General features: G+C 33.8%; 1 protein-coding gene and 1 non-coding gene across 2 annotated transcripts; both read left to right on the forward strand.

Moving 5' to 3' along the window:
- Positions 1-13,804: 13,804 nt before the first annotated feature.
- On the forward strand, positions 13,805-13,907 carry LOC134361389 (U6 spliceosomal RNA). Its single transcript, XR_010021416.1, has one exon. It is a non-coding gene; the product is annotated as a U6 spliceosomal RNA (small nuclear RNA).
- Positions 13,908-14,060: 153 nt separating this feature from the next.
- On the forward strand, positions 14,061-14,216 carry LOC134360345 (small integral membrane protein 11-like). Its single transcript, XM_063074597.1, has one exon. It carries the CDS (start codon positions 14,061-14,063, stop codon positions 14,214-14,216), a length of 156 nt encoding a protein of 51 aa, XP_062930667.1.
- Positions 14,217-21,729: the final 7,513 nt, after the last annotated feature.

Raw genomic sequence — 21,729 nt, forward strand, 5'->3', positions numbered from 1 at the left:
GCAACTTCTAATAAGCTATTAAGCCAGGTCATGTGATTTCAAGACATTTGTTCATCTATGGGCATCTTCCAAATTATAATTCTACTATTACTTGTTTCTAGAGTTTTGGCATTCTGCAGACAGCCTGGGAGGTCTAGTTCGCTCTCTACCTTTTTGTCAACCCCTGAGTTTCTCTCAAGGTCAAATGCGGATAATATTCCCAGACGGTATGGTCTAACGTCATTGCAGTGACTCATAACCAGCGATTCTTATTTTAAAGCACTTACCAATTAGAAGGACTTTATACAAATTACAGCTTATTTTAGAAAAGAAAAGAACTAAGCTAACATATGGAAAATATTGGACACAATGGTAAAATATATGCCATACCACCTGCTTTGTCTAAAAATGTCTCAAATCAAGAAACGAGAATTTAAAGTGACTGTTTCCTTAACTCCAACACACAAAAAGAATTGAGCATCTATTTGTCTATGTATTAAGAAGTAACTACTCCTTAATGCTTGAAAAAACAAGCAAACAATAAAAACTTGCTTATATTATGTCATAGACTTACAGGCTCAGGAAATAAAAGAAAACTAGAAAACAGGAGAAGCAAATCCACTTCCTCTTTCCTCTTCCTCCCACCCCACCATGCCCACCCAGGGTGATCGGTCACAACTGAAATGTATAGGCTACTTATACCAAGACTGTGGTCTCAAATAAAGGAAGTGATGATGTTAATAATACTTTACATTTGTATAGCATCTTATGGTTTCCAAAATGCTTTCATGTAGATTGTTTCATTTAGAAAGAAGCATTGCACAGATGTTTGGTGGATTTGCAACCATTAAAATTGCTAATTCTGATTAAACTGGTCTAATACTTTAGGTTCTGTTTCACTCATTTATTTTATCCTACTTCTGGTTCACAAAGAGATTTTATTACACTCGCTGATGTAAAATGTCCATCCTTTTCCAATTATAAGAGCTCTTCCTCAAATAAAGTTATAGAAAGTTTGAGTTGAAAAGAACTTTGGAGAAATTGTATTCTAACCCCTTTATTTTGTAGATGAAATGCTAAGGTTCAAAAAGACTTAGTTAACTGCCCTGCATCAGTCTTGGTTTTCTCCTCTGAAATCTGGAAGATTTGCTGTTATCTCCTAAAGGGTTCCCTCCTGACTCTGTGTGCATGTGGCAGAGAATAAAAATCTCAGGGAGAAAACTGTGACTACAAACCGTGATGTTTTGGGAAACTTTTTTTTATCCTTCTCTGTTTTAAAAAAGATTTTTCTGGAGGAGATTCATTTGATATTTAAAGTGGTGCTCTCTTTTTTTCTTTTGTACAGGATTACCACATATCTTTTTTTACTCTTTTTGTTAAATCGAAGACCTTTTGATTCCTAATCAAGTGCTGTTTTCACTCTTTTATTGTTAGATACAGGTATGAAGGTACTTCAAAAAGTTTATGGAAAGATTTATATTATCTTTTCATTCTACTTTTCCACAAACTTTTTGAAGTACCCTCACATTTATAGCTCCATGTTAGATCTCATACTCAGAGAAAATACATGAACTGTATAAGGTCATATAGCTGGTTAGTGGAATCCATAAAGTCAGAAACCACTTTGGTTTTTAGTCCAGTTTTTTGTTTTGGTTTGGTTTTGTATTTTTACTACACATTAATGCTGGCCCTAGAATAGTGTTGAGGTCCACCGAATTTTCCCTGAGATAGATTTACCTTTTTCCTAAATGGCTTGAGAAAGGACAAGGTAATCAATATATGCAGTTAAACAGATTCAAATTGGAGTTTTTCATGTGTGCATGCATTTATTTGTAAAAAACCTGACTATAACACCGAATTTCTTTCTAACATATTATTCCCTATTTCTAGGATTTCCAAAATGGGGTTGGGTGCACGAGTTTTACATAATGTGAATGTATTAAATTCTAAATAGAAGAGTTTAGATTTAAGTTACATATGGAGTCTAGGGTTAGAAAAGACCCTAATTGCAATGTGGACTAGCATTTATTAGGTGTCTACCATAAGCCATGTATTACCATCTCAGTGTAAATAACCACAGCAAGCCTGAGAGGTTCCTAATATCTCCCTTTTTACAGATAAGGAAACTGAGGCTCAGAAAAAATAACGTCATTTGCCATGAGTCACAGTTCTACATGACTCCAAAGTTTATGCTCTTTCTGCAATATTTCTCATCTTTCTCAAAAAGCACAACTGAACTACGAAGAAACATATCTCAATACATACAGATAGCTAATCATTTCATTCAATCCTGATAAAAAAAATACTTGCTTTTGGCTAAATAGGCCTATAAAGTTGTCTCTATTTGTTTATATGTCTACTCATTTTATGCCAATAAAACAAAATATTTCTATAATACATAGCTAATATTACGTAATGGCATCTTTCAAACTAACAGATTAATCTGTCTCATGTTTTTAATTGAGTTATTAAAAACATCCTTTCCCTAATGGTTAATTTGTTCTTATTAATTTATACTTATGAAATAATTAATGAATATTCCTATCATAATAGAGTAACTAAATCAAGTGTAATTGAGACTTGACAAAGACATCACAAACTATTATTTATATATTTGGAGTTTCACCAAATTTATTGGCTTTAACTCTTTTTTTAAATTTTCTTTTTACAGCAAGTAGTTCCCAAGGAGGCTTTAACTTTTAAATGGGCGAGTCTTTTAAAGAAATCTGACTTGTATTTCGCATTTAGTTTATTGTCACTTAAATCATGACATAGAAGTTTATTGTTCAAAAAATCATTGAAGATTATAACAAAGAGCTGAAGACCTACATTATCAGACACAATATTTTTTGTTATAAAATCTTGAAGTTTAATATTGTTATTGTCAGTATGTGCTTTTATAAAGACATGTATAATATTATTTTCTTTGAAAATTCTTTTTAAACAACTTAAAACATGTATCATATAGCATATGTACAAAAAATACATTTAAATGCACAGTATAATGGAAAACTTTAAAGTGAACATTCAAACAATAATAGTCGAATGAGTTTGGAAATAAACACTAATGGCATTCTCGAAGCCCCACCCCTATGTGTCTGTTGCCTATTCTTTTGAGAATTTCTTCTTTCACTTAATATTATATTTGTTAATTTCATCCCTGTTATTATGCATTGCTCTAGTTTGTTTATTTTTACTGCTTTATAATATTCATTTGTTTGAAATTTTACAAGTTTATCCATTCTACTATTGATGGATATTCGGGTTATTTCTAGTTTGTTGCTATTGCAAATTAACACAAATATAAATTTTATTCTACATTCTTCTGACACATAAGTAACCATACTTATCTAGGGTATAAACCCAGGAGTAGAATTTCTGAGTTGTAGGGTATGTGTATGCTTAAATTTAATAAATGTTGTTGCCAATTTTGTTCAAAATACTTGTACCAATTTATATACGCACCAACAGTGAATGAGAATTCTGTTACTCCATATTTTTGGAAATACCTTTAGAGTTTTTAATTTTTTTCCAATCTGGGGGATATGTGCAGTAGTTGGTATTTCACTTTAGTGTTAATTTACAGTTATCCAGAAAGTTAATAAGGCTTGACATTTTGTCATGTGTTTGTTGGTCATTTGGATTTTCTATTCATGTGATGCCTGCTCATGATTTTTCCTCCATTATCCTATTTAATTTTGTCTTTCTTATTGATTTGTAGAAGTTCTTTACTCAGGATATAAATCTCTTATCAGCTATACATTGAAAATGTCATCTCTCATTCTTTGGCTTTTCTTTTCATTCTCCTTTTGATGTCTTTTGAAAAATACAAGTTCTTAATTTTTTTTTTTTTTTTTTTTGTCCTTTTTTGTGACCGCGCTCAGCCAGTGAGCCAACCGGCCATCCCTGTATAGGATCCGAACCCGCGGCGAGAGCGCTGCTGTGCTCCCAGCACCACACTCTCCCGAGTGAGCCGCGGGGTTGGCCCACAAGTTCTTAATTTTAATGTAACTAAACTTTTTTTTTTTTTTTCTGTCTTTTTGTGACCGGTAAGGGGATCGCAACCCTTGGCTTGGTGTCGTCCGCACCGCGCTCAGCCAGTGAGCGCACCAGCCATTGCTATATAGGATCCAAACCTGCGGCGGGAGCGCCGGTGCACTCCCAAGCACTGCGCTCTCCCTAGTGCGCCACTGGGCCGCCCATAACTAAACTTTTTAAATGAAACCAGCATAGCCAAAATACCAAACCTTCACAAGAACATTACAAGAAATAAAATTATGAACCAATTTTTCTAGAGAACATAGATACAAAAATTCTAAACAAAATACTAGCAAATACAGTCCTATGATAAATAAGAATATATATGTGTGTGTATTTAACGTTTGCATTTGTATATTCACATACATGTATGAGTATATATACATATATACATATATCATGCCATGTGGAGACTTTCAAAAAACAAGGGTGGTTTAACATTTAAAAAAAATTAATTGATGTAGTTCTCTACATTATCTGGGGAAAGGAGAAAATCATGTCAACTTGATGCAGAAAAATAATTTGATAAAATTCAACACTCATTCAGGATGAAACTCTTAGCAAACATGAAATAGAAGGGAACTTCATTAATTTCATAGTGGAAAAAATATTCAAAATTAACATAGAAAACATCATAATTAACAGTAAAATACTGAACAATTTTTTCTTGAAATCAGAAACAAAATGCCTGCCAGATGACTTCTATTTAACATTGTAGTGCATGTCCTTGTCAGTGAAATAAGAACCAGAAAAACATATAAAATGTATAAAGACTAGAGAGAAAGAAATATTATTGCTATTGTTTATGAAATGTTGACATATGTAGAAAATTAAAAAATATCTAAAGACAAACTATCAGAATTAATATAAGCATACAAGGTCAATACACAAAATCAATTATATTTCTACATACCAGCAACAAACAAATGGAAAACAAAATTTTAAAAAATAAAATCATTGCAATAGTATTATGAAACATCAAGTATCATGGAAGAAATCTAATATAAGTTGTCTATATTCTAAAATGAAAACTATAAAACATTATTGAGATAAACTAAAGAAGATTCAAGATAATAGATGGTGTAGTGGGTTGGATAGTGTCCCCCCAGAATTCATGTACACCAGAAAACTAAGAATGTGTCCTTATTTAAAAACAGGGTCTTTGAAGATTTAATTAGTTAAGGATCTTAAGATAAAAGCATCCTGGATTAGGGTGATCCCTAAATCTAATGACTTGTGTGTTTATAAGAAAAAGATTTGGACACTCAGCTGCCACATGCCAAAGATTGCCAGGAACCACCAGAAGCTACAAGAGGCAAGGAAGGATCCCTCCCTAGAGCTTTGCAAGAGGCATAGCCTTACCAACATCTTGATTTGGAACTTCTCATTTTCAGAACTGTAAGAGAATAAATTTCTGTTATTTTAAGCACTAAATTTTTGGTAATTTGTTATGACAGTCCTAGGAAACTAATACAAATCATATTACACATTCATGGATTAGAAGATTAAATTCATTTCAGAATGCCAATTTTTCACAAACTGACATATAGAATCAACATAATCTTCATCAAAATCCCAGCAGATTGTATTTGTGGATGGGGAACGTGGACCTACACATTCAGAAATGTCTATGTAAATGCAAAATAGCCAATGTAAACATGTGAAAGAAGAAAAACAAGCCTGGAGGACTTACTCTATCACTTATCAAAACTGACTATAAAGCAGTGTGATATTGTTGCATGGAGAGACAAAATGGACTAAATGATATAAAATAGAGAGTCCAGAGTAGATTTGTACATAGTCACCCGATGATGACAAAGGTGACACTGCAGTGCAAAGGGGGAAACAGTGGCCTTTTCAAACATAGAACAGGCTCAATTGAATATGCCTATGCGGAAAAAAACGTTTCTTGATCTCTATCTCACACCTATCACTGGAGGTCCTAGCCAAGTTAGTAAGGCAAGAGAAAAATAATAAAATGTCTACAGATTGGACAGGAAAATATGAAACTGACTCTTTTTTCAGATTATGTAATTATGATTTTTTTAAAAAGAACCTAAGGAATCTACAAAAAAGCTAATATGGTTAATAAGGAAGTTCAGCAAGATCACAGGATACAAGTTCAATACACAAAAATTGAGTTCTATAGACCACAAAATTAAATTTTTAAAAATAACACCACTTTGAATAGCATAAAAATGAATAATATAGGATAAATTTAGCAAAAAATGTGCAATACTTATATACTGAAAACTACAAACTATTGCTGACGAGACATTGAAGAACTAAATAAATAGAGATATAATTTTCATGCACCATAAAGACTCACAGTTGCAAAAAGAAGTCATTTCTCCCCTATATATTCAACGCAATCCCAGAGAATATCTCAGCAGGTTTACTTGCCAAATTAAAAGCTAATTCTAAACTGTATGTGGGAATGCAGAGCACTTAAAATAGTGGGAAAAAAACCTGAAAGACGAACAAAATTGTAGGACTTACACCTGATATCAAGACTTACTTAAGTGATAGTTATCAAAATAGCACAGTATGGGCTCAAGGATAAGCATCTAGATTGATGGAACAGAATAGACAGCCCAGAAATGGACTTCCAAATATATGATTAATTGATTTCCTACAAAGGTGCCTGGATAATTCAATGTGGGCAGTGATAGTCTTTTAAAAATGAATCTGCATTAGAACATTAGAATAATTATGCTAAATGAAAGGAACCAGACACATAAGACAAAATACTAATTGATTTGATTTACATAAAGTTCTAGAGAAGGTGAAACTGTAGCGACAAAAAGTAGGTTGATAGGGGCTAGGAGTGGATTTACTGCAAAGGGGCATGAGAGAACTTTTTGCAGCAGTAGAAATCTATATCTTGAGTATGATGATTGTTAAAATATATACTTTTATCAAAACACATAAATATGTGGATTTAAAGTTGATAAATTTTAATTTTATCAATAAAACAGATTAAAAATAATTTTTTAAAAAAATTGTGAAAGCATAGGTTCCCTCTATGGAGACAGAAAATAGCATAATTAAACAATATATTCAGGGTACATAGGGAGTCCATGGTAGGACAGGATTTCTATTTTAAAAATGGGTGAGTTTCTAAATTTCCAACCCAGTGCTATTTTTACTTTATCATGTTTACCTTACTTGTTTTTTTAAAAAACTTGAAATTATTTTTAGCTATTTCAGACAAACCATGCACACATAAAATTAATTGGAGAATAAGATAATTCTACACATTTGTTACTTAATTATAGGTGGCCAAGACGAAGATTATGGCCTACTTTAAATAGCCTGCATTCCATTTCACTGGCTACAAAGATGAGGAAATTGTCTTCAGATCTCGTACTGTGTTGAATTCAGAGCTGAAGAGAAGAGTGCCCCAAGCTCGTGCTATTACTGGGTCTGGCAATCTGACAGTCCATGTCCACATGGAACACATGTAAGTTGATCTATAATAGTTTACGGCCCAGCACCACTTAATAAATGTAAGTAATTATTATTATTACTCCAAAGCATTCTCTAGAACTAATGTTATGAAGGGAAAAGCAATTTGAGTATAGGTAAGTCAACCAGTGATTAAAATGAGAATAAATGTGGACTGTCCCAAATATCCCAGAATATAGTCTCCTTATGTTTGGCCCTATCCCATGTCCCGGTTTCCTGTCCTCCTCCATAGGAGTAACATTGTTATAAAGTTTATATGCATCCATCTAAAACTTTTTCTCTGTATTTACATTTACAAAATCATACAATTTTGTTTTTCATTGTCTTTTTTAAAAATATCATAACGTAATGTACTAATTTGCAATCTGCTTTTTTTGTTTGTTTTGATATTTTATTGTTTTGGCTTTTGCCTAACCATGACTTAAGACATTTGTCATGGTAGTATATAAAAATCTACTTTATTCCCCTCCATGCAATAATGGTCATTCAACTTAATTCCAGTTTTTCATTCTATAAACACATCTAGGGTTTGCACATTTCCAATTGCAACAGAGCCTGCCAAGTTGTCCACCAAAAAGACTGTGCCAATTTTCACTTCCTTTTAGTATGCAAAGAGCACATATTGCCCTACACCCTGGTCGACAGCTGATATTATGAAACTTCTATATTTGGCCTCTGTGAGATTAAAAACTGGTGAGTCACTTTGTTTTAATTCCTATTTTTCTGACTCTTAAGAAGGACTTTTTTTTATGTTTATTGGCCAGTTAAGTCTCTTCTTACTATCTGTTTATATCTCTTGCCCATTCTTCTACTGTGTTGTATGTCTTCAGTTTATTGATCTTGAAAACTGTATGCATAAAAATATGTAGTAGCATAGCATGTATATTTTCCTGGATATTAATTGATTATTTGTATACATGTTGCAAATATTAGCTTCCATCAGACGAAGGACTAATATCCAAAATATATAAGGGACTTAAACAACTTGACAGCAAAAAACAAATAACCCAATTAAAAAATGGGCAAAGGACCTGAACATACATTTTCTCAAATGAAGACATACAAATGGCCAATAGGCACATGAAAAGATGTTCAACACCACTAATCACCAGCGAAATTCAAATTCAAACCACAATGACATGTCATCTCAATTCAGTTAGAATGGCTATTATCAACAACCCAAAAAATAACAAATGCTGGTGAGGATGCAGAGAAAAAGAAACTCTCCTACATTGCTAGTGAGAGTGAAAATTGGGGTGGAAAACAGTTATGGAGTTTCCTTAGAGAACTAAAAATAGATCTACCCTGTGACCCAGCTATCTTACTACTGGTTATATACTCAAAGGAAGTGAAATCAATATATCAAAAGACAACTCTAATGTTTTTAGCAGCACTATTCACAATAGCCAGGAGATGGAATCAACCTAAATGTCTGTCTACAGATGAATGGATAACAAAACTGTGGTATATATACACAATGGAATACTACCCAGCTATTTTACTATTTTCAAAAAATGATATCCTATCATTTGCAGCAAAGTGGATGAAACTGGAAACCATCATGTTACGTGAAGTAAGTCAGGAACAAAAAGACAAATACCGCATGATATTACTCATGTGGAATCTAAAAAATAAAAAGTGATTCTCACAGAATTAGAGAGTAGAATAATAGTTACAGGGGGTGGAGTAGAGGAAAAGAGATGGACTAATAGGTACAAATTATGCTACCTACCGTAAGTGAATCACTGTGCGGTATATACATGGATTGAAACAGCACACCATGCCCCACATATATGTACAAATAAATGTTTTTAAAAAGCAATTAAATTCAGTTTAGACAAATTTATTAATCTTTTTCTTTATAGCCTTTGCTTTTTTTGTTTTGCTTATTAAGGCCTTTCTTACCTCCAAAACCATTAATACACTCCACCCTATTAATTATGAAGACGTTAATATTTTTATTGAGGTTTTTAATTTAGCTGAAACTTATTTCATTTAATGATTTGAAGTAGAACTCCACTTCTGCATCTTTTTATTTTCCCAAAACATTTTCCACTGGTTTAAAATGCTGGCCTTGTCACACATTAAATTACTGTGCATACCTGAGTAAAGTTCTGGACTTTCTACATTTCCAGAGTGGAAAGTTTAGAACTACACTCAGGTGTATAGGTAAGTCTGTTTTGTCTTGTGCCATGCTGCTTTGTCCCTGTTTCAATTACACCTCCAGAACTTGTTTTGATGTCTAACTGAATGCATCACTCTATTGCTTGCTTTCTTTTCAAGATTGTCCTGGTTATTCCTAAGCATTTCATCTTCCATGTGAATTTAAAAATCATGTTATCAAGTTACATGAAATATCTTGTGGGGATTTTGATTGGGATTTTATTTAATTTACCTACTCATTTGTTATTACAATACTTACAACATTTAGCATTTCTATCCATAAATATGGTTTATTTTCCACTTAACTAAGTTTTTCTTTTAGATCTTTCAGTAAAGTTTTATAGATTATGTCATAATTTATTACTTATTTATAACTCAAAAAGTTTTATTGCTTTTGTAAATGGGATCTTTTAAAACTACTTACATAATCTGTTTTTGTTTTTGTAATGGAAAGCTATTCATTTTTGTATGCTAATTTTCTATCTGGCCACTTCGTCAGCTTTTGTATTAGTTCACATATTTGTAGGTAAATGCCTTTATCTGTTACTTTTCAATCTATATACTTACATTTTAATTTTAATCTATGTACAATTTATTTATTCCCTTGGATAGTTCCATTTACAGAGGGTAGAACTGAGATTTTATTTTTCTCTATTCATTCAAATTTTCTGCAGTAAACAATTATTGCTTTTATAGTTAGAAAAAAATAAGTATTATTTTGAAATAAGTAATCTTTGTTGGCTTTTCAATTTTCTTAGGTATTCTCAACTTTTAAAAAAGTATGTTGGAAAAGATAATTAAATATTTAACTTAATTTAATTTACTATTTTCCACTGCTTTATTCAAATAATCATTGTCATATTTCATTTCTTTTATCAATTAATTCTTTTAGAAAAATGTTAAACCTTAATATTTGTTCTAAAGATCTATTTAAAGCTACTTTGTAAAGTTTTATGCTTTCCACATTTATTTTTGTTTTTGATCACTACTGGCTTATAACTCCATCTGGATTCTGAAGGTGATCGTAATACTGCTCCTTCCTGAGATTTAACTAGTCAAACTAACTTTTCTTGAAACTTAGCAACATTGAAGAACCATTATATTTGCTTGAAGTTTTTTTCTTATTTATTTGCCTTTGCATTACTCTCCCTAATTGCTCCCTTGTGTGTTTCATCTCAGCCATTAAGGTCAGTGATTTACTTTAGCAAATTGTTTATGGAGAGTTATCAGTTTCTTTCTCCAAATTTCCACATTTACTATGGTTTATTTTCTTGTCATTATGTATGAGGGTGTGTGGGTGTGTGTCTGTCTGTATATGATATACATAAATTTATGTATACACATAGATTTAACTTATACATACACAATACTGTATATCAGTATTTCTCCAATGGGCTTTCACAACTTCTCAAAGAACATCTGGAATCATTTTTCTGTAGCATTGTTTTCAAATATGTTTTGATATTTATTTTTAAGTGGAGAACCAATATTTCACATTTAATTAAAAAGAATATTCTCAAAATATTACAATGATCCAGCAATTCCTGTGGATATTTCAGTAGGTATAAACTATTGTTAGCAATCCACTCTTCCTTCATTACTGGTGACATGTTATTTTATAACATGAGGTCATTTGATGGCTGTTCCTATGAGAATAGGCCCATGGACATATTTTACTTGCAGTGAATATCTGTATCTGCTGTATGATTTCAGGCATTGATAAGGAGAAAGGAAATAAAATGTAACCAGACTATTAACCTGTAAGAATTCTCTGTCCTCTTTTTCTGTCTTGCCTGCATCATCCTTAGTTTATAAACTCATGTAGTGGTAAGATATTTGCTGTCCCTAAAGTTGTTGGATCTGCAAATTCCAACCCCAAGAAAATTATTTCCTACTGGTAATTATGATGGTGATTTTGAGAATTGCCTTCAAGTAGAAGTGATACTTGGGCATATGGAGCCTAAGCTGGACAAATGACGTTTCTCCAGATTCTAATCTGAAAATAAAAATCCTTGAAAATGAAATACCTAATAAACTGAGACTCTTAATAAACACTAATAGCAATTAAGATCTATTGCAGTTTGTTTTCCCTGAATAAGAGCTATTTAACTTTGATGTATGTTCCAATTAACCTTTTCTTTTTTTCTTCTCTCTCTCTCTCTCTCTCTCTCTCTCTCCTTTTTTTTCACTAATTCAGCTAACTACTTATCATACAGCAATCATAACCTAAATGGATTTTTACCATTGGGGGGAAAATGCACTTCAAATATTTGAGCATCATTTCAAATTACTTTGTCTCACTGCGTACATTATTTAACTACTTCCATACTCCTAATGATCATGCATGGGAGCACATTTCTATCATGTTTTTTTAAAAAAGGTTAATTTTCTAAAGCGGGAAAATTTTTAATCGATTAAAAAAAAAAAAATCTCCACACTTGAATTCTTTTTTTTCACAGTCTCTCTCAGGGTAGAGAAATTAATAAAATTGGCTCAATAGAATTCATTGATTGTTTTGATTATTAATGCAAACTATTAATCAAGTGAACAACCTAGGTTGTTCCAGGTTAAATAGATTACAAGAAAAATTTTCAGCAAAGTTTATGTGCTACCTTTACGTATAGAATTGTAGGCATTGATTTTTATTCGCATGACTAAGATGCAGATCAAGAACCGAAAGCAATGTTCGTATGACTTCCTTTTCAAGGGGTAAAAATGTACTGACTTTTTCTGAAATCCTCTATCCTCTAGTCTAGATTCAAAATAGTCATCATAATGTACACATAGACCCCTCCAACAGTGAGCCACCGTCAAGACTTGATGAGGTCTTGAAGAGTTGAAAGGGGTTTGGAAACCTCCCTTTTAACTCTCTTCTGATTTACTGCCTTCTCCTTTTCCATATGCTTGTTCTCTGTAGTCTCTTCTCAGACTTTCTTCAGCATCTGTATTTTATTTTGTAGTTTGTCCTGTAGTATTGCTGGCATGCCAGAGGAGAAGGAGTTGAAGTTAGGAAGTTGTTTCTGGCATCATGCCTGTTCCTGAAGTTGACCAAAATATGGTGATCGTAGGGTAAGACCTGAATTGTTACATGGACAAGAGATGAGACAAATGTATCAGTTTTTTTTTTTCTTTTATGTTTTGTACTTTTTAATCTTTTTCTTTAAAAAAAAAATCCTTCCATGTCCTAAAGTCAAGGATATTCTCCTATGTTAAATTCTATACTTTTTTCCCCATTTAATCAAAGTGGAATTTTTTTGTTCAGTATAAGATAGGAACCCAGTTTCGTCCCCCAGTCCCACCAATAGATAACCAATTGCTACAGCAGTATTGATTATCTTCAGTAATCTACAGTACCGTGTTTGTCATATATTATGCCATCTGGGAATAATAGTCTCTCTCTTCTGTTGTATTGGTTTATCTCTCTAACCATGCTTCATATCACTCTGCCTTAATTATTAAAGCTTTAGGATAAATCTTGATACCTGAAGGGTAAGCAGTCATACCTTCTTCTCTTTAAGACCATCTTAGTTCTCATACATTGCTTTCGTAAAAATTTTGAAATCATCTTATCACTTCTACATAAGAATATGTAATGAGATTTTGTTTGAAATTGCATAGAACTTATAGATTAATTTGAGATAATTGAAATCTTTATTTTATTGAGTCTCCTAACCCATTAACATGGAGTATTTCACCATTTAGGTCTTTAATGTCTTTCAATAAGGTTTTAAAATTTTCTTCAGGAAGATTTTGTATACCTATATTGAATTTATTTGTAGCTATTTATGTTTCTGTGCCTGAGTGACATTTTTAAAATTCAATATCTAATTTTTTAATTGTTGCTGACATATAGAAATACAATTAATGTCTTACATTTGTTTTTATTCCAGAATCTAGGTAAACTTTCCTATTAATTCTTAAAATGTGTCTTTTAGAGTTTCCAGTAAATAGTCTTATCAAAAAATAGTGATAGTTTCCTTCCTTTTTTTTTACAAACTCCATCCATTTTGTTTTGTGTTATTTTATGGTGATTATTACTATGATTTTATTTATTTAGTTTTGCTTTATTGTATTGAGTAGAACCTCAGTTATAATACTGAATGAAGGCAGTATTAATAGGTAATCTTTTTTCCATGATATTAAAAATAATGCTTTCATGCTCATTTCAGCAGCCCATATGCTAAATTTAGAACTGTACAGAGATTAGCATGCTCCTGAGCAGGAATGACATTCAAATTTTTGAATCTTTTCGAATTTTAAAAAATAGAGGACCGCGGGAGTCATGGTCTGCGGGCCCGCCAGGCGTGGCAGGCTCTGCTGCCAGGAGCTGTCAGACCTTCCAGCTCGCTCTCATCATGTACTTGTCTGGGGGGGGCTACATTGATTAGGAGTGAATTCACAGTTGGTGCACCATGAACTGGAAGTTTCTGGAACACACGTCCCTGTTGCTGCATATCTTGGCAGCAAAAACATTAATTCTCTGCCCAGCATTTGCTGGAGTGAAAATATACCAAAGGAAAAACTTAGAAGCAAAACAGCAAAAACTAGAGGCCCAAAAGAAGAAGTAATCAGAGGAGAAAGATAACTAAAGGCAAATCAAAGATTTTGCAATGTAAATGTCAGCTTGAGTGGACTCCAGGTGAGAAGAAAGAGAAGAAAGAATTATGGAATTAATCGTCAGAGGATAAACTCCCAACCTATACCATTAAGTTAAAATAATGAACTTTTTATACCTTTAAAAGAACCAGTCCACCCCTGCCCCCACAACCAGGCAAGCAATGGAGCCAACCACCCAGAGGGTCCTGAGACAGCAGCCGAGGGGCAAGCCTGTCCCCCTGCCCCACCTGACCCCTGCGACAACATCTTAGAATGTTCTGATTTTAGCCACACATGTTTCTACAGGGTGTGTGACTTATCTGTTCATGTCCTTACCAAATTTCTGCTTAGATTTTTCTAATACATTTTTTAAGAGTTCTTTTTGCATTAAGGATGTTAATCTTTGAGTGTAAAATTTGTTCCTTATCAATTGATGTTACATTTAGTTTGTGATGTTTTCCTTCCAAAAAAAAAACTTCAAAAAGAAAAACCAATATTTTGTTTAGTAAAATAAAATAACTTTGTAGAAAATAAATAAATAAATAAATATAAAAATAAATAATGCTTTCAACATTTCACTTTGGTATGTTTGTTGTAGGTTTTTTTAATTTGTCTCTATCAAATTAAAGGAGTTTCCTTCTATTCTTATCTGTAAAGACTTTGCCATGAATGGTCATCAAATTTCATTAGGGGTTTTTTTGTATTTTTATAAATAATCATATGATTTTCTTCCCATCAGTTAAGGCGGTAAATTAATTAATCAATTCTCTCATATTAAACCAAATTTATGTTCCTGAAATAAACCCAACTTCAACAAGTTTTTTTATTGTCTCATCAATTGTAATACATTCTTTTTTAATACATTTGTCAAATTGATTTTGTTTACAGATTAAGACTTTTGTTGCAATATTTGTAAAGAGATTGGCCTATAATTTTTTTTTGTTGTTGTTCCATCCTTGTCAGGTTTTGGTGTCAGTATTAGTATGACCTCATTAAATTAGTTGGGGACTATTTCCTCATTAAGGTACTCTGAAAGAGCTTGTGTAAGATTAAATCAAATTGTGGATAGTATTGTCTTGTGTTTTTTGTTGTAAGATGTTTTCAGATTCTTTAGGGGTCAGAGAATAGATTCTGGTAGGCAGAATTCCAAAATCTCCACCCCCACCAAGATTTCCCACCCGAACCTCAGGACTGTGAACATGAGGAGATTTCACAGCCATAATAGCAAAAGAGATGTTACAGATATGCTTAAGGTTACTAATCAGACCTATAGTCACAGGGAACTAGATTCTTTTTTTTTTTTTTTTTTAATTTTATTTTGTCGATATACATTGTAGCTCATTATTGCTCCCCATCACCAAAACCTCCCTCCCTTCTCCCTCCCCCCCTGCCCCCCAACAATGTCCTTTCTGTTTGCTTGTTGTATCAACTTAAAATAATTGTGGTTGTTAAATCTTCTTCCCCCCACCCCCCGGTTTGTGTGTGTGTGTGTGTGTATGTGTGTGTGTGAATTTATATATTAATTTTTAGCTCCCTCCAATAAGTGAGAACATGTGGTATTTCTCTTTCTGTGCCTGACTTGTTTCACTTAATATAATTCTCTCAAGGTCCATCCATGTTGTTGCAAATGGCAGTATTTCATTCGTTTTTATAGCTGAGTAGTATTCCATTGTGTAGATGTACCACATTTTCCGTATCCACTCATCTGATGATGGGCATTTGGGCTGGTTCCAACTCTTGGCTATTGTAAAGAGTGCTGTGATGAACATTGGGGAACAGGTATACCTTCGACTTGATGATTTCCATTCCTCTGGGTATATTCCCAACAGTGGGATGGCTGGGTCGTATGGTAGATCTATTTGCAATTGTTTAAGGAACCTCCATACCATTTTCCATAGAGGCTGCACCATTTTGCAGTCCCACCAACAATGTATGAGAGTTCCTTTTTCTCCGCAGCCTCGCCAGCATTTATCGTTCATAGTCTTTTGGATATTAGCCATCCTAACTGGGGTTAGATGGTATCTCAATGTGGTTTTGATTTGCATTTCCCGGATGCTGAGTGATGTTGAGCATTTTTTCATATGTCTGTTGGCCATTTGGATATCTTCCTTAGAGAAATGCCTACTTAGCTCTTTTGCCCATTTTTTAATTGGGTTGCTTGTTTTCTTCTTGTAAAGTTGTTTGAGTTCCTTATATATTCTGGATATTAATCCTTTGTCAGATGTATATTTTGCAAATATTTTCTCCCACTCTGTTGGTTGTCTTTTAACTCTTTTAATTGTTTCTTTTGCTGTGCAGAAGCTTTTTAGTTTCATATAATCCCATTTGTTTATTTTTCCTTTGGTTGCCCGTGCTTTTGGGGTCGTATTCATGAAGTCTGTGCCCAGTCCTATTTCCTGAAGTGTTTCTCCTATGTTTTCTTTAAGAAGTTTTATTGTCTCAGGGTGTATATTTAAATCCTTAATCCATTTTGCGTTGATTTTAGTATACGGTGAGAGGTATGGATCTAGTTTCATTCTCCTGCATATCGATATCCAGTTATCCCAGCACCACTTGCTGAAGAGGCAGTCCCTTCCCCAGTGAATAGGCTTGGTGCCTTTGTCAAAGATCAGATGGCAGTAAGTGTGTGGGTTGATTTCTGGATTCTCTATTCTATTCCATTGGTCAGTGTGTCTGTTTTTATGCCAGTACCATACTGTTTTGGTTATTATAGCTTTGTAGTATAGCTTAAAGTCAGGTAGTGTTATGCCTCCAGCTTTATTTTTTTGCTCAGCATTGCTTTGGCTATTCGTGGTCTTTTATTGTTCCATATAAGTATCTGAATAGTTTTTTCCATTTCTGAGAAAAATGTCTTTGGAATTTTGATGGGGATTGCATTGAATTTGTATATCACTTTGGGTAGTATGGACATTTTCACTATGTTGATTCTTCCAATCCAAGAGCATGGAATATCTTTCCATCTTCTTGTATCCTCTCTAATTTCTCTCAGCAGTGGTTTGTAGTTCTCATTATAGAGATTTTTCACCTCCTTGGTTAACTCAATTCCTAAGTATTTTATTTTTTGGGTGGCTATTGTAAATGGGCAGGCTTTCTTGATTTCTCCTTCTGCATGTTCACTATTGGAGAAAAGAAATGCTACTGATTTTTGTGTGTTGATTTTGTATCCTGCTACTGTGCTGAAATCATTTATCAATTCCAACAGTTTTTTTGTAGAGGTTTTAGGCTGTTCGATATATAGGATCATGTCATCTGCAAACAGGGCCAGTTTGACTTCATCTTTTCCAATCTGGATGCCCTTTATTTCCTTCTCTTCTCTGATTGCTCTGGCTAGTACTTCCAACACTATGTTGAATAGGAGTGGTGAGAGTGGGCATCCTTGTCTAGTGCCTGTTCTTAAAGGAAAAGCTTTCAGCTTTTCCCCATTCAGGATGATATTGGCTGTGCGTTTGGCATATATGGCTTTAATTATGTTGAGATACTTTCTTTTTTTTTTTTTTTTTTTTTATTTTTTTTTTATTTTTTATTTTTTATTTTTTTTTATTTTTTATTTTTTATTTTTTTAAATTTTATTTTGTCGATATACATTGTAGCTGATTAATGCTCCCCATCACCAAAACCTCCCTCCCTTCTCCCTCCCCCCCTCCCCCCCAACAATGTCCTTTCTGTTTGTTTGTTGTATCAACTTCAAATAATTGTGGTTGTTATATCTTCTTACCCCCCCCCGTTTGTGTGTGTATGTGTGTATGTGTGTGTGTGAGTTTATATATTAATTTTTAGCTCCCACCAATAAGTGAGAACATGTGGTATTTCTCTTTCTGTGCCTGACTTGTTTCACTTAATATAATTCTCTCGAGGTCCATCCATGTTGTTGCAAATGGCAGTATTTCATTCGTTTTTATAGCTGAGTAGTATTCCATTGTGTAGATGTACCACATTTTCCGTATCCACTCATCTGATGATGGGCATTTGGGCTGGTTCCAACTCTTGGCTATTGTAAAGAGTGCTGCGATGAACATTGGGGAACAGGTATACCTTCGACTTGATGATTTCCATTCCTCTGGGTATATTCCCAACAGTGGGATGGCTGGGTCGTATGGTAGATCTATTTGCAATTGTTTAAGGAACCTCCATACCATTTTCCATAGAGGCTGCACCATTTTGCAGTCCCACCAACAATGTATGAGAGTTCCTTTTTCTCCGCAGCCTCGCCAGCATTTATCGTTCATAGTCTTTTGGATTTTAGCCATCCTAACTGGGGTTAGATGGTATCTCAATGTGGTTTTGATTTGCATTTCCCGGATGCTGAGTGATGTTGAGCATTTTTTCATATGTCTGTTGGCCATTTGGATATCTTCCTTAGAGAAATGCCTACTTAGCTCTTTTGCCCATTTTTTAATTGGGTTGCTTGTTTTCTTCTTGTAAAGTTGTTTGAGTTCCTTATATATTCTGGATATTAATCCTTTGTCAGATGTATATTTTGCAAATATTTTCTCCCACTCTGTTGGTTGTCTTTTAACTCTTTTAATTGTTTCTTTTGCTGTGCAGAAGCTTTTTAGTTTGATATAATCCCATTTGTTTATTTTTCCTTTGGTTGCCCGTGCTTTTGGGGTCGTATTCATGAAGTCTGTGCCCAGTCCTATTTCCTGAAGTGTTTCCCCTATGTTTTCTTTAAGAAGTTTTATTGTCTCAGGGTGTATATTTAAATCCTTAATCCATTTTGAGTTGATTTTAGTATATGGTGAGAGGTATGGATCTAGTTTCATTCTCCTGCATAACGATATCCAGTTATCCCAGCACCACTTGCTGAAGAGGCAGTCCCTTCCCCAGTGAATAGGCTTGGTGCCTTTGTCAAAGATCAGATGGCAGTAAGTGTGAGGGTTGATTTCTGGATTCTCTATTCTATTCCATTGGTCAGTGTGTCTGTTTTTATGCCAGTACCATACTGTTTTGGTTATTATAGCTTTGTAGTATAGCTTAAAGTCAGGTAGTGTTATGCCTCCAGCTTTATTTTTTTTGCTGAGCATTGCTTTGGCTATTCGTGGTCTCTTATTGTTCCATATAAATGTCTGAATAGTTTTTTCCATTTCTGAGAAAAATGTCTTTGGAATTTTGATGGGGATTGCATTGAATTTGTATATCACTTTGGGTAGTATGGACATTTTCACTATGTTGATTCTTCCAATCCAAGAGCATGGGATATCTTTCCATCTTCTTGTATCCTCTCTAATTTCTCTCAGCAGTGGTTTGTAGTTCTCATTATAGAGATTTTTCACCTCCTTGGTTAACTCAATTCCTAAGTATTTTATTTTTTTGGTGGCTATTGTAAATGGGCAGGCTTTCTTGATTTCTCCTTCTGCATGTTCACTATTGGAGAAAAGAAATGCTACTGATTTTTGTGTGTTGATTTTGTATCCTGCTACTGTGCTGAAATCATTTATCAATTCCAACAGTTTTTTTGTAGAGGTTTTAGGCTGTTCGATATATAGGATCATGTCATCTGCAAACAGGGACAGTTTGACTTCATCTTTTCCAATCTGGATGCCCTTTATTTCCTTCTCTTCTCTGATTGCTCTGGCTAGTACTTCCAACACTATGTTGAATAGGAGTGGTGAGAGTGGGCATCCTTGTCTAGTGCCTGTTCTTAAAGGAAAAGCTTTCAGCTTTTCCCCATTCAGGATGATATTGGCAGTGGGTTTGTCATATATGGCTTTAATTATGTTGAGATACTTTCCCTCTATACCTAACTTATAGAGGGTCTTTGTCATGAATGAGTGCTGAACTTTATCAAATGCTTTTTCAGCATCTATAGAGATGATCATATGGTCCTTGTGTTTGAGTGTATTAATATGGTGTATCACATTTATTGATTTGCGTATGTTGAACCAACCTTGCATCCCTGGGATGAATCCCAGTTGATCGTGATGAATAATTTTTCGTATGTGTTGCTGTATTCTGTTTGCTAGTATTTTAGTGAGGATTTTTGCATCTATATTCATCAAGGATATCGGCCTGTAGTTTTCTTTTTTGGTTATATCTTTACCTGGTTTTGGTATCAGGATGATGTTTGCTTCATAGAATGAGTTTGGGAGATTTGCGTCCGTTTCAATCTTTTGGAATAGTTTGTAAAGAATCGGTGTCAATTCCTCTTTGAATGTTTGGTAAAATTCTGCTGTGAATCCATCTGGTCCTGGGCTTTTCTTTGTTGGGAGCCTTCTGATAACAGCTTCAATCTCCTTTATTGTTATTGGTCTGTTCAAATTTTCTACGTCTTCACGGTTCAGTTTTGGGAGCTTGTGTGTGTCCAGAAATTTATCCATTTCCTCCAGATTTTCAAATTTGTTGGCGTATAGTTGTTTGTAGTAGTCTCGAATGATTCCTTGTATTTCAGATCAGTTGTAATATCGCCTTTTTCATTTCTAATTTTTGTTATTTGAGTCTTCTCTCTTCTTTTTTTTGTTAGCCATGCTAATGGTTTGTCAATTTTATTTATCTTTTCAAAAAACCAACTTTTAGATTCGTTGATCTTTTGAATTGTTTTTTGGTTTTCAATTTCATTCAGTTCTGCTCTGATCTTAATGATTTCTTTCCATCTGCTAACTTTAGGATTGGATTGTTCTTGTTTTTCTAGTTCTTTAAGGTGAAGTGTTAGGTTGTTCACTTGCCATCTTTCCATGCTTCTGAAGTGAGCATTTAATGCAATAAATTTTCCCCTCAATACTGCTTTTGCAGTATCCCACAGGTTTTGGTATGATGTATCATTGTTTTCATTAGTTTCAATAAACTTTTTGATTTCCTGCTTGATTTCTTCTTGGACCCATATGTCATTAAGTAGAATGCTGTTTAATTTCCATGTGTTTGTGTAGTTTCCAGAGTTTCGTTTGTTATTAATTTCTAGTTTTAATCCATTGTGGTCTGAGAAGATACATGGGATAATTCCAATTTTTTTGAATTTATTGAGACTTGATTTGTGACCTAATATGTGATCTATCCTGGAGAATGATCCATGTGCTGATGAGAAGAATGAATATTCTGAGGTTGTTGGGTGGAATGTTCTGTAGATATCTGCCAATTCCAATTGGTCTAGAGTCTTGTTTAGATCTTGTGTTTCTCTACTGATTCTTTGCCTAGATGATCTGTCTAATATTGACAGTGGAGTGTTCAGGTCCCCTGCTATTATGGTATTAGTGTCTATTTCCTTCTTTAGGTCTAATAGAGTTTGTTTTATAAATCTGGCTGCTCCAACATTGGGTGCATACATATTTATGATTGTTATGTCTTCTTGATGGATCAGTCCTTTTATCATTAAGTAGTGTCCCTCATTGTCTCTTTTTATGGTTTTTAGTTTAAAGTCTATTTTGTCAGATATAAGAATAGCCACTCCAGCTCGTTTTTCTTTTCTGTTTGCATGGTAAATCTTTTTCCATCCTTTCACTCTTAGTCTGTGTGAATCTTTATGGGTGAGGTGGGTCTCTTGTAGGCAGCATA

Source organism: Cynocephalus volans, chromosome 12 (genome assembly GCF_027409185.1).
Source record: "Cynocephalus volans isolate mCynVol1 chromosome 12, mCynVol1.pri, whole genome shotgun sequence".
Taxonomy (NCBI): Eukaryota; Metazoa; Chordata; class Mammalia; order Dermoptera; family Cynocephalidae; genus Cynocephalus; species Cynocephalus volans.